The sequence below is a fragment of the Hippocampus comes genome, unplaced genomic scaffold (genome assembly GCF_001891065.2).
Source record: "Hippocampus comes isolate QL1 unplaced genomic scaffold, H_comes_QL1_v1.1 scaffold1230, whole genome shotgun sequence".
Taxonomy (NCBI): domain Eukaryota; kingdom Metazoa; phylum Chordata; class Actinopteri; order Syngnathiformes; family Syngnathidae; genus Hippocampus; species Hippocampus comes.
The window spans coordinates 7,761-19,345 of NW_017805383.1; the positions used below are offsets into that span (position 1 = coordinate 7,761).

Below are 11,585 nucleotides of genomic sequence, written 5' to 3' on the forward strand. Positions count from 1 at the left end.
CCACACACACACACACACACACACACACACGTGATAAAAGAGCTTTTGGCTTTTGTGGTCGTGTGCGCATGCCGAGCGTGTGATGACCTCCATGACCCCCGCCACCTCCATCAGTGGGATAAGCTCCGCCTTCACGCAGTAGCTGAGACGACGCGTCAGCGTTTCCAACAGGGAACAGTAGGGCCACAAGGTGTCCAGCTCCTACACACACACACACACACACACAGAAGCTCATGCGTGTGTGAGCTTTTAGTGTGTTTCTATGTTTTTGTGTGTGTGCGCTCGACCTGCGTGAAGTGCAGCACGCATGAGCAGAAGGCGGCGGCCGAGTTGAGCAGCGACTGGATGAAGCCGCGAGTGAGCTGGAACTTTTGGGCCACGCCCCAGACGTCACCGTCCTTCAGCAGTGACATCAGAACCAACGACAAATACACGCGCTTCACCACCCACATGTTGGCACTCTGTACACAAATGAAGACATTTATACATACACACAAAAATATAAACACACTCACACATGCTTACATTTAGATCCACACACAAAAAAACGCACAAACATACACTTATACACAAACACACACACATTCATTAATGCACAAACACACAAAAAACACACACAGACTCACACAAATACATCTGAACAGATGTGAAATATAAATACATTTACACACACACACACACACACACACACACACACACACACACACACACACACACACACACACACACACACACACACACACAGACGCAAAAGACGTGTGTGTGGGTGCCTCCTGCTGGCCGTGTTAGTCATTGCATGCCTGTCCCTAGCAAACACGACCTTGTTGACGCTTTGTCCAGCCGCCTTCCTGGCCACCAAACTTTCTGGAACACCCACCATCGCGCACATTTTCAGCTCCGACGATGACAACAACGACATCTGCCACACAAAGCGCCTCCAAGTCATCCCCGAATCCTTTTCTCCTGCTACTCGGAAAGGCTTGAAGCCTGAAGCGGGATTAAGAGAAGTCTATCAGTCCTTTTCCATCAGAGGTGATAAGTAAGGTGGAGAGTGGGGAGGAAAGAAAAAAAGGTTTTTAAACCCAGGAACATGCCACACATCATTCTTTTAATACTGCCGGTATTAAAAAAAGAAGGGAGCTAGCTTAGCAGTCAGGAATTGTTTAAAATTTCACTGTGACTCACGTCCACGCAACCTGAGCGGGCACGTACAGACCACACGCACACAGACACGCAGACAAACAGAACCATCATTGAGTGTAGAAAGTCATCCAGTCCGGTGTGCAGGCGGCGGCGAGGTCGTACGGGGTCACCAGGAAGATCAGGTGAAGAAAACTGCTGAGCAGAAGGCCCTCCAGGCCTTGCTGGAGGTCCTGGTACAGAATTTCACTGTGACTCACGTCCACACAACCTGAGCGGGCACATACAGACCACACAGACACGCAGACAAACAGAACCATCATTGAGCTTAATGATAACGCACAATGCAAAAACGCCATAGAGGGGCTAACGAACAGCATCATGAGCGGGTGTGACGCATCTGCTGACGACGACGTACCTTTAAAAGTGGCCCGGCCCAAGTGCGTCACTTGTAAGGCGTGGCCTTGCACATGCAGAAGACCTTTGATCTTGAGAAGGTCAACGCTCTCCCGCAGGACATCCTCCAGACACACGCCGGCCCGCTCGCGCTGCACAAACAGCAGCGTCCCGCGCACAAAGTCCTCCAGATCCTCCGCGCGCGACGCCACCTGACGCGCAAGCCGCACGTCAACCACGCTCACTTTGATATCCACATGCAAGGACATTTGTATTTCAAACTCATTCGGTACCAGCCAATTCTGGACCAAGTCTGAAAAGACGTTTAAAAACGTCTTTGGGAGTGAATGACACACACACATATACGCACACGCGTAACATGCGGACGTTACTTTTAAGCCCACGAGGGAGAGGATGAGGCTGAGTAGGCTTTTGCGGTCGTCGGCGAGGAGGCAGCTGTAACAATTCTCCACGGGGGCGCACAACAGCGCCTTGGCCTGAAAGCACACCCGCGCACACGCCCGCGCAGTGAGGTGACAGGAAACGAGGACGTCAGCTGACGGGAAGCCGCGGGCGAACCTGGTCGCGCTGCGCCTCTTGCAGGATGAGGATGCTTTCGCCCTCGCTGTCCAGCCCCGCCCGCCCGGCGCGACCCGCCATCTGCTTGTACTGACTCGTCTTGACCGCGTCCCGCGCCATCAGCGGCGAGCGTACGATCACTCTGCGTACGACAACGTCGTCATCACTTCATGACTCGGCCGTGACATCATCGCCCGGATGAGCGTATAACAATTTCCGTCCCTTGTTTGAAAAGCAGGACGTTGTTTCAAATTGGGAGGGCAGAAATTGACCTTCGCGCAGGCAAGTTGATGCCGGCGGCCAGCGTGGACGTGCACGCGATGAGGCAGAGGACGCCAGCGGAGTAGGCGTCCTCCAGCAGTTTCCTCTCGTCGCCCGTCAGGCCGCTGTGATGGTAGGCCACGCCCAGAGGGACCGTCCTCCTCAGAAGCGGGCATAGCTGACCGTTTCCACACTCCTTCAGCTGGCGCAGGAGCGCTTCCTTGTCCTCCTGCCGATGCTGCAGGAAGTCCCTGTGGGGGACGGACGACATGACGTGGCGGAGGCGGCAAAGATGGCGGCGGCGGCGGCGGCCTCACCGTCGGAGGTATTTGCAAATCATGACAGCCACGTTCTCGCAGTTCTTCTTAGTGGGACAGAAGACCAGACAGGAATGTTTGGGGATCACCTCCGTCACCAGCGCGATGATGTGGTCCGGGTCCACCTTCTGCATGGCGCTCGAGTACTACACGCACACACACACACAAAAAAAAACTTCTACACACCCGAGAGCAACACGCAAAACTGCACGGCACATACTTTCAACTCCACACGACGACACAAGCGGAAACACTCTTCCTCCTTGGGGTCCACCTCATAGATGCCATCGCCCAGTTTCACGTACTCTTTCAGACGCACCTGAACGCAGCACGGAAGACGTCGCATGACATCGTCGCGATAGAAGTAAAATGATATTGGACTTATTTTCTTTCAAGTGCATTGTCTGTTGCAAAAAAATATACTGAAGAGACTCACAGGTCGAAAGTCATTATGGTAGTTTTCAGCCTTGAGGAAGGTCTGCAGCTCACCGATGTTCCCCAAGGTGGCGCTCATGCCGATGATCTGTGTGTCTTCTGTCGCCACCAAAACAAAAAATAAATAAATAAAAATAAAAACATGACGTCGTCATCGACGCAGCAGCGGCGGCGGCAATGGCACACTTACGGCTGAGATGCAACACTTTGGCCAGGGTGATTTCCAGCAAAGCGCCTCGACTCCCCTCGCCGAGCATGTGCAGCTAAACGGACACAAAAGGAGCACGACGGGTTAAAAATACGCTTAGCTTCGGTACAAGTACACATTTCGGAAAAAAAAAATAAAAATTCAATCAAGTGAAATTAAAAGTACTGACAATCAACTGTATGTGGACCTTGAAAACCCAAAGTCACATTTGTCCTCGTTTTGTTTGGACCTTGCTACTTTCTTTCCAAGCTTTGAAGACGTGGGCGCCACTCACCTCGTCCACCACCAGGAGGCCGACGCGTGACAGCGCGCCCTCCTCGATGAGCGCATTGACCAGAGCGTGCGCCTTCTCGATGGTGGCCACGTAGAGCGAGCGCTTCCCCCTCCTATTGACGGGAGGGAACCTCCCCTTGCTCCCGGCATACTCCTCCACCAGGAAGTCCAGCTCCAGACCCAAGCCCGCCAGCCCGCGAACCTCCGGGGGGGTAAATCGGGACGGTTTTTAGACATCCCTCCGAGCCAGTAGCTGCGGTTGCGACCGTTACCTTCTCTTGGACGAGGGCCACGTACGGCAGGACGAAGATGCAGTTGTTATTCCTGCACAGCAGCTCGCGGATCATAAGCAGCTCGGCCACCAAGGTTTTGCCGCCACTGGTGGGAAGCGTGTAGATCAGGTTCCTCCTTGCCGACACGCAATCCAGACCCAAACACGTCTCCTGCCATGCTGCCAACGCACACGCAAATACACATTATGGCGTTCACGTCATGGCATGTCGATGCCCAATGACATCATCCCATGAGGAAAATGATTGTTGTCATTTACGGGGTGCTGTGACGTCGTTTACGATGATGTCATGTCGTGTGAGGTGATGTCATGTGCTTGATGACATCATGTGATACAGTATGCGACTTCATTTTTGTCTTACACGTCATGTCACGGAATGTAATGTCGTTTCACGTGATGTCATGTCGGATGTTTTACATGTCACGTGATGCGAGATCCTATCATTAGTATGCGACTTCATTTTTGTCTTACATGTCATGTCACGTCGTGTCACGGAATGTAATCTCGTTTCACGTGATGTCATGTCGAATGTTTTACATGTCACGTGATGCGAGATCCTATCATGTGACATCATGTGAAATGATGGCTTGCGTCGTAGCGCGTGGTGCGATGTCATCAGTAGTCATGTGACGTCATCAGGCCATTTGTTGTGATGTGACATTATGTTATGTGTCGTGTGATGTCATGACACATGTTGTGGGTCCTGTGATCAGGTGCGAGCAGTGACTCAATGCCGCGTTACCGTAGAGGCTGCGGATGCCCCTGAGCGTGAAGAGGAGGTCTTTGACTTTGGCGGGGAGTCCAAAAAAAGGTCCCAAGTCGTTGGCGTCCGCACGAGCGGCCTCCACGGCCCGAACGGCGCCGCCGATCTCGTGACTAAGCGCCGCCTCCTTCATGGCCGCGGAACGGGAGGGGCCGGCGGGCGCCGTCGCGTTGCTTCGCAGCATCTTCTTCACGCGCTCGCTCATGCTTCTCCTCATCGTGCTGCCGTGCCGCTTCCTGTCTTCTGGGCTTCCGTGAGGGGTGGAGCTTCTGTGCATTTTGCACCTCTTGGCTTCCTGCCAACCGTGCTGCGAATTCTCCCGCGCCACGTCTGTGTCCGGTGCGTCCACAGCGGAGTCAGCGAGGAAGCAGTCTTCTCCGGCGGGTCCAACAGCCATCATCTTGTCGGCCTGTTCCAGCTTGGCCAGCAGGGACTCGTCGTCCAGGAAACTGTCGTAGTCGCCAAACAAATCCTCGCTGTTGCTGCACTGATGGACGCAACAACAACATGTCAAGACAATTTCAGTTTTATTGACACCCCACACTGAGCATGCCAAGAAGCACAGGCAATCTTGCCATCTTCTCTGAACCACTTTTTGTGACATACACTCACCTCTGCCAACGATTCTGCTGGTTTGATTTTTTTGGGGAAAGTTTTTGTCATGGTTGCAGTTCAGATCAGTGTCAGTCATTTACTTACCTGTCTCCTTCTTATTGTTTACTAACCTTCTCACTTGTTCCACAAACACATATTTGATTAATACATTGATATTCATTCAAGCCCACACGGAATTACCTCCAGTTGCTGCTTGTCATCCATGATGATAATGATGAAGCCCTTCTTACTTTAAAGCCGTCTTTCCTTTCTTGAATTTGTTTTTGTCAAAAATTAATTTCATCATTTCGTTTACTTGGTGTGCACGCGACCCGCCGGTACCCGCATGCTACAAAGTCAGCGAAAACGTATTCGTTACCATCATTATACGTGCTAGACCTTATTGTGCAGCGAAGCCTAACACCGTGCAGACACACAATTGATAAACTTGTACTTTTTATCTTGAAATTTGAATTTAAAAAAAAGAGACCATCACGGGTTCAAACGGGTCTTAGGTAACAAACACCACTTTGCTGTTGTTGAACTCACAAAACACCCACAATCCTGTCCGAAAGCCGCAAGAACATTCGTAAAATATGCACATATTCCCGTGGCAGGTAGGTGGTAAACTGGAGGTTTTCGTGAAATGTATCGAGTTGTTGTGACAAATGAGTGACGTCAGGGCTCACTTCCGGTCTCGCTTCGCGATGGTCATGTGGCGCCTCACTCGACAAAGCAGAAGGGAGAAAAATATATTTCAAGAAATAGTTTCGCAGAAATTATGAAATAATAATAAATAAAATAGAAGAAAAGAGGTAAAATATCAGGGACTAAAAAGTACCAGTATGAATATGAAAAAAAAAATCAGTAGGGAACTTGCAAAAAAAATCTACAGGAACGAAAAAAAAAGCACGGACTTAAATATATCCGATGGAACAGAAAAAAAATAGTGGGTCGTAAAATAATCTATATGATTTTATTTTTAATTAGTCGGAAAAACAAAAAAAAGTTTGAAATGTGACCGTACAGGAAGTACATGAGTACAACTTCCGGGTCGTATTAGGTCGAAATGTTCCATCTAAAGCGATCACGATTATTATTTGGTGTCTTTTCACGCCTCCAAAACGCGAGCAAACCGACAGGTTAGCATTGTAACTCATGGTAAATGTCAATGTTTGTTGTGTTCGCTCAAATGCTAATGATAACCCTCTGTGTTGTTGTGCTGCAGCTTTGACCAGCGCGTCCATTTACCAAGACCAAGTCAAACACAACCCGGTGAGTTGCCCACTGCTTCTTTCGTCTCTCTTTCGACAATATTCGAGACATGACGACACGCTCCCCTTGTCATCTACGATGGTAGTTCGTCAAGATGGACAATCCCTACAAGGAGCCGCACAAAGGGTGCATCCTGTGCAACGTCACTGTTGACTTCAAGAACATCCAGGTAGGTTCTCAATTTGGTCTTCGACACGTGCAAGAAAATTGTATGTCACACCATTTTGGGAAAAAAATGCATCGAAATAAATTCACCACCAGATAACCTTTTTAAAACCCCACAAAAATTATTCAATGTTGATACACATTCAAAATGTATCTTCCACAAAAAAAATCTCACATTTTAAATATACTCCCCATCACAATTGAAAGAAAAACATCTGCAAATATGCAGAGTTTGATGAATGTTTTTTCCGAGTTATTTTTTCCTCACTCATTTGCCCACAGCAATGTCACACACATTCAAAGTCAGATACTTCTCTGTACTGTGTACAATGTGAGGATTGCGACCCCAAGTGGGCAAAAATAGCACCTGCACCGCACATCCATATTTCGTATCAGTATTCTGCCGAAAGCTTAAGATGATCATCATTTTCCACGCGAAAACCTAAACGTGGCCTTTGTGTGCAGCTTCTCTCTCAGTTCATCTCGCCGCACACGGGAAGGATCTACGGCCGCCACATCACAGGTAAGCCCCGCCCACAAGTCACAGGAACCTACCAACATCTGACTGGATGTGATTTGATCAGGAACCAATATCCGATTGTGTTAATTTCAGGCTTGTGCGGGCGCAAACAAAGAGAAATCTCCAAAGCCATCAAGAAGGCGCACGCTATGGGTAACGCTACAACACACAATTTTTTTCCCCCCACATCTTACAATGCATGGCCGCCAACTCAAGCAGTGGTGCGATGCACGTAGACAGACACAACTCACAAGCTCATTCTTTATCCTCTTCGAATAACAACTAATTTTATTGCAGAGTACTTGACAGCCCCCAGACTCCAAAGGCGCACAATCGTCATCGAATCGATGCAAAATATATGGCAATTTTTTTTTTTTATAAAGCGCTATTTTCCTCATTAAAAACCCTTTCACCGTGTTCTTTTCTGGAAAGTCGCCGATGGAATTCAAGTTTTATCTTAAGGCACTAGTGTAGATGCCACAAGATGGCGCCTAAATATAACACAAAGGTCACTTCAACATAGTTGCTTGGCATCAAGATACCACCAGGGGACCAAACAAAGCAATTTGGTTTCTAATTAGTGTGTGTGTGTGTGTTTAGGTTTCATGTCGGTGACACACAAACATCCCGACTTGATGCGAGACCCCAACATCTGTAGCATCAAACATGTGGATTAACCCCACCTCCTTTTGTCCATCACTGGCCAATAAATGTAAATAAAGTCCAAAACTGCCATCTTTCTTGCTGGCACGTCATCATTTTGTGGCATCACCCTTGCACCGCTTCCTCCTGCTGGCCAGCAGCGTGCCGGCTGTCCTTTTCCCAGCCGCGATTGGTCGCAGAGGGCGGAGCTTCATCTCGGCACACGCGGCATCCGGCACGGGGAAGGCATCCAATGTTAACGTGCAGGAGCCGAAGAGCGGCGAGCGGGCCAAGAGCGCGTGGATGGCCAGCTGGAGGCGGGCATTCCTTTTCACGATCGGCTCGCCCTCTGCTGGGGACAGGAAATAGGAAGTGCATCATGTTCACGTTGACCACATTCTCTTCATCGCCACATTCAATATGAAGGTTAAGGTTTGAGGGTAAAACGGTGCAAATGAGATCTTGGGATGACTTCATGAATGCTCCGAGTGCGCACGGCTTTCAGCGGGTTGTTTCAATGTGCCGCTCGGTTGTTCAGAGTGCCGCTGCGTGCTCCAAGCAGGGACACGGTGCATCCGGCAGTACCGATGGAAATAGTTCAAGCATGAGCTGCTGATTGTTTTAGAACACAGACTGCGTTCAGAAATGAATGGGATGCAGCTTTTTTTTTTTTACCTTTGCTGGTTATTGCCGACTTGCTGTTGCTGAGCTTCTTCCTGAGTGCGCAAACATCGGCAAGCGTCTTCTGCACGGCATGCTCGCTGTCCATCACGGCACCACATGCCCTCTAATTGGTCCAGGGAGAGAAAGGAAGTGGGAGGGTGAGAAAGCGATGGACAGAAATCAGCTTGGGAATAGTTCCTGGTTCGGTTTTAACTATGTCAGGATTTGTCTGTTCTATTCAACGTTTGAGGTCAATTTTAATCTGGTGGCTCCAGGCCTACTTTCTAAAAATCAACAGCTCACCTGAAGCTCGTCCTGCAGCGACTTGTTCATGGTGTTGACGGCGTCCATGTATGCCAACTGACCGCTGGAGTCCAACAACTTGGAACTTGGAAAGAAAACAAACTCACAAGCTCCACCCACATCTGCATGCGAGTGTATGTGAGCCTGCATTACCTGTGCCGGCCAATAGCACGCCGGTAGCCTGGCGCCGAGTACGGTGGGGAGGCCGTCCAATAGGCCTGATGGTCCAGCGACGCCATGTTGGTGACAACCACGGCGACCTGCCTTCACGCCACAGTGATGACATCACATCAGAATGACATCTTCACACCACTGTGACATCATCACCTGTCGCCGGAGAGGAAGGCGGCGTATTCGGTGCGGTGGGTAGAGCCGGCCTCTGTCAGAGCGGCGGGCGTCACCAGCAGGAAGATGGCGTGTGGCATGCGCAGCGCCGCCTTCAGGTTCTCGTGCACCGCCTTCTCGCGCATCGTCATTCGCTGCTCCGAGTTCCTGCGTTGGCGGTACCAGCCAATCACACGTTCAGGATGGTTGGCCCCCAGGAGCCTGCGGATCGCCTCCATGTCCACCCTTCCTGCTGCGTCATACCAGCTATGCGCATGCATATGCACATATAAAGACACACACACATAAACACACACTGCCATCATGTCATGGGATTTTTTTTTCTGGCCCCAGTCATGTCATGTGACAATTAGGACTCACGTGTGGAGTTTGTGGCAACAGACGTGTTTGTGGATGCCTGCAACACATCAGATGAGCTATGACGTCACGGGAGAAGAAAGTGGATGTTGTTTCTGATTTCACAAGTACTCATTTTAAGCCATGAGTTTTGCACAATGTGTGCAATACCACTTTGTGCCACAACATGCCAAGGCAGCATTGAGTTTTACTGGAAGAAATGCAGCATTACCACGACCGATTTTATTATTTTTTATTATATTTTGATTTCAAAATGCACAACTGTGAAATAATTCAAAGTTCAAAATCACTTTGAAATCTACAGTTTGCTAATTCCACCCCCCCCCCACACACACACACGGTTTCAAATGGTATATGTGATATGTTAGCACGAAGCTAATGAGACATCTATTTTATACGATTTTTTTGTTTTTTGTATGGTGAATTTTCAGCGATTGCGTTTTTGTGTGGGTGTGGAGCGGAGCTCAGCACGCGTTCGTGGAGTTGTGCTTACTCGAAGTTTGTCGGAGGTGGACGTGGTCCTCTCGGTTGTCGCTGATAGTCACGTACTCTTCGACGTGGTTCTCGCCCAGGATCAAACCTTCCTGCTCAACAGACCGACACCAAATTCAGCTCGCCCCGATGCTCACAAATGCTCTTTCACACACGTCACGATATTAGAACACGCCATTGCGAGCAAAGGTGCAAAGTCTTAAGAGCAAAGCTGAAATGAAAAAAAACATGGTGCTAACCGGGTAAACACTGATGCTATCTCGGCTTGGACACCGCGAGCAGCTCCGACACCAAGATGACAAATGTTCGGCTGTTTACTCACCACGTCCGAGTCTTCGTTGACGTGCTGAAACATTAAAGAAGTCAAAACTATCCCGGAGATCCGAACTGTGGGCTCCGCCATCTTCTTTGCGTGGTTGGGATCATTCGAGTGCGTCATTGAACCGCAAAAGAAACGCAGTCAACGCTGCGCTGCGTATATGTTTTTACAAATAGATTGTCTTTCGTAGATGGAGTTTTTTTTTTAAGTTAGAAGGTGTATGCCCTCTATAAAATAAGCTTAGTTTTCGAATAAAATAATCAGGTCTTCAACTTTACTCATGCAGCGCGTAAGCAAAAACCGCAGCTGTAACCTCAGATCCAACGTAAAAAAAGGACGACAAGAAATGGACTAAAAAATATTTTCCAAATTTAAAACTAATAAGAAAAATATGACATTAACCATTAAATAAATACATACACAAATATTATGTTGAACTAATTCTACAAAAAGAGGTCTTGTCACATTTAGTTTTGGTATAGGCTTCAAAAGAGATGCAGATTTTTTTAATGAAAAGAAAAAAACAAGAGGCATTATCATAAAAAATAATTCTAAAATATAAATACTATAAATAATAGTAAAAAATATATAAACGTCAAATAAATAAATAACCGTATCCGTATATTTATTAATTTCCCGAATAATTAAATATGTATAGAAATAAAAATCAACCAAGAAATTATTTAATGAGATAAATGAAAGAAAAACTGAAAATACAAAAAGAGGTCTTGTCACATTTAGGTTTGGCATTTTTAATGAAAAAAAAACAAGAGGCATTATCATAAAAAATAATTCTAAAATATAAATACTATAAATAATAGTAAAAAATATACAAACGAAAATTAAAAAAAAATACAGACTAATTCTCTTTGAAACTCACTGCGTATGTTTGAGCGTTTTAGATTCAGCAGATGGCGCCACACAAACGTCAAATAAATAAATACCCGTATCCGTATATTTGTTAATTTCCCGAATAATTAAATATGTATGTATAGAAATAAAAATCAACCAAGCAATTATTTAATGAGATAAATGAAAGAAAAACTGAAAATGACTCAACATAGTCGAACAACAAAAAAAATATTGAAAAATTAAAAAAAAAATACAGACTAAAATTCTCTTCAAAAATCACTGCGTGTGTTTGAGCGTTTTAGATTCAGCAGATGGCGCCACAACACCACACATGGGTCACATGACGTCTGCTTGCGTGACATGACAAATGATTGTGTGGCGGTCTTGAATTTTC

General features: G+C 47.4%; 3 protein-coding genes across 7 annotated transcripts in view; 1 reads left to right on the plus strand and 2 right to left on the minus strand.

The window, feature by feature from the left end:
- The window catches only part of helq (helicase, POLQ like), a 10,164-nt gene extending 4,195 nt beyond the window's left edge, over window positions 1–5,969 (minus strand). For 3 of the 4 annotated variants that reach the window (XM_019872755.1, XM_019872754.1, XM_019872753.1), the window contains exons 1-16: window positions 5,460–5,967; window positions 4,644–5,151; window positions 3,882–4,060; window positions 3,611–3,811; window positions 3,319–3,391; window positions 3,130–3,227; window positions 2,914–3,012; window positions 2,694–2,839; window positions 2,388–2,627; window positions 2,116–2,257; window positions 1,929–2,033; window positions 1,559–1,748; window positions 1,258–1,411; window positions 821–923; window positions 288–461; window positions 88–201 (exon numbers count right to left, since the gene is read on the minus strand). In XM_019872755.1, the coding sequence (XP_019728314.1) occupies window positions 88–201; window positions 288–461; window positions 821–923; window positions 1,258–1,411; window positions 1,559–1,748; window positions 1,929–2,033; window positions 2,116–2,257; window positions 2,388–2,627; window positions 2,694–2,839; window positions 2,914–3,012; window positions 3,130–3,227; window positions 3,319–3,391; window positions 3,611–3,811; window positions 3,882–4,060; window positions 4,644–5,151; window positions 5,460–5,483 (2,550 nt within the window). In that variant the 5' untranslated portion in view covers window positions 5,484–5,967. Of the gene's footprint in view, window positions 1–87; window positions 202–287; window positions 462–599; window positions 637–756; window positions 924–1,257; window positions 1,412–1,558; window positions 1,749–1,928; window positions 2,034–2,115; window positions 2,258–2,387; window positions 2,628–2,693; window positions 2,840–2,913; window positions 3,013–3,129; window positions 3,228–3,318; window positions 3,392–3,610; window positions 3,812–3,881; window positions 4,061–4,643; window positions 5,152–5,459 lie in introns of those variants that run through there. The other variant, XM_019872756.1, reaches the window with a different exon arrangement.
- A 321-nt stretch (window positions 5,970–6,290) lies between these two features.
- Window positions 6,291–7,958, plus strand: mrps18c (mitochondrial ribosomal protein S18C). Its single transcript, XM_019872763.1, has 6 exons — window positions 6,291–6,400; window positions 6,487–6,533; window positions 6,619–6,702; window positions 7,164–7,221; window positions 7,312–7,371; window positions 7,819–7,958. Exons 1-6 carry the CDS (start codon window positions 6,328–6,330, stop codon window positions 7,893–7,895), a joined length of 399 nt encoding a protein of 132 aa, XP_019728322.1. The 5' UTR covers window positions 6,291–6,327; the 3' UTR covers window positions 7,896–7,958.
- On the minus strand, window positions 7,403–10,667 carry abraxas1 (abraxas 1, BRCA1 A complex subunit). 2 transcript variants are annotated; one of them, XM_019872758.1, is made up of 8 exons: window positions 10,343–10,667; window positions 10,022–10,112; window positions 9,532–9,568; window positions 9,154–9,417; window positions 8,980–9,090; window positions 8,827–8,911; window positions 8,536–8,647; window positions 7,403–8,209 (listed from the first exon to the last, which is right to left on the minus strand). In XM_019872758.1, the coding sequence occupies exons 1-8, from the start codon at window positions 10,457–10,459 to the stop codon at window positions 7,974–7,976; spliced, it is 1,053 nt and encodes a 350-aa protein (XP_019728317.1). In that variant the 5' UTR covers window positions 10,460–10,667; the 3' UTR covers window positions 7,403–7,973. The 2 variants fall into 2 exon arrangements, with proteins under 2 accessions (XP_019728317.1, XP_019728316.1); XM_019872757.1 differs by having other exon boundaries at window positions 7,403–8,212; window positions 10,343–10,664.
- Between the last annotated feature and the right edge of the window lie 918 nt (window positions 10,668–11,585).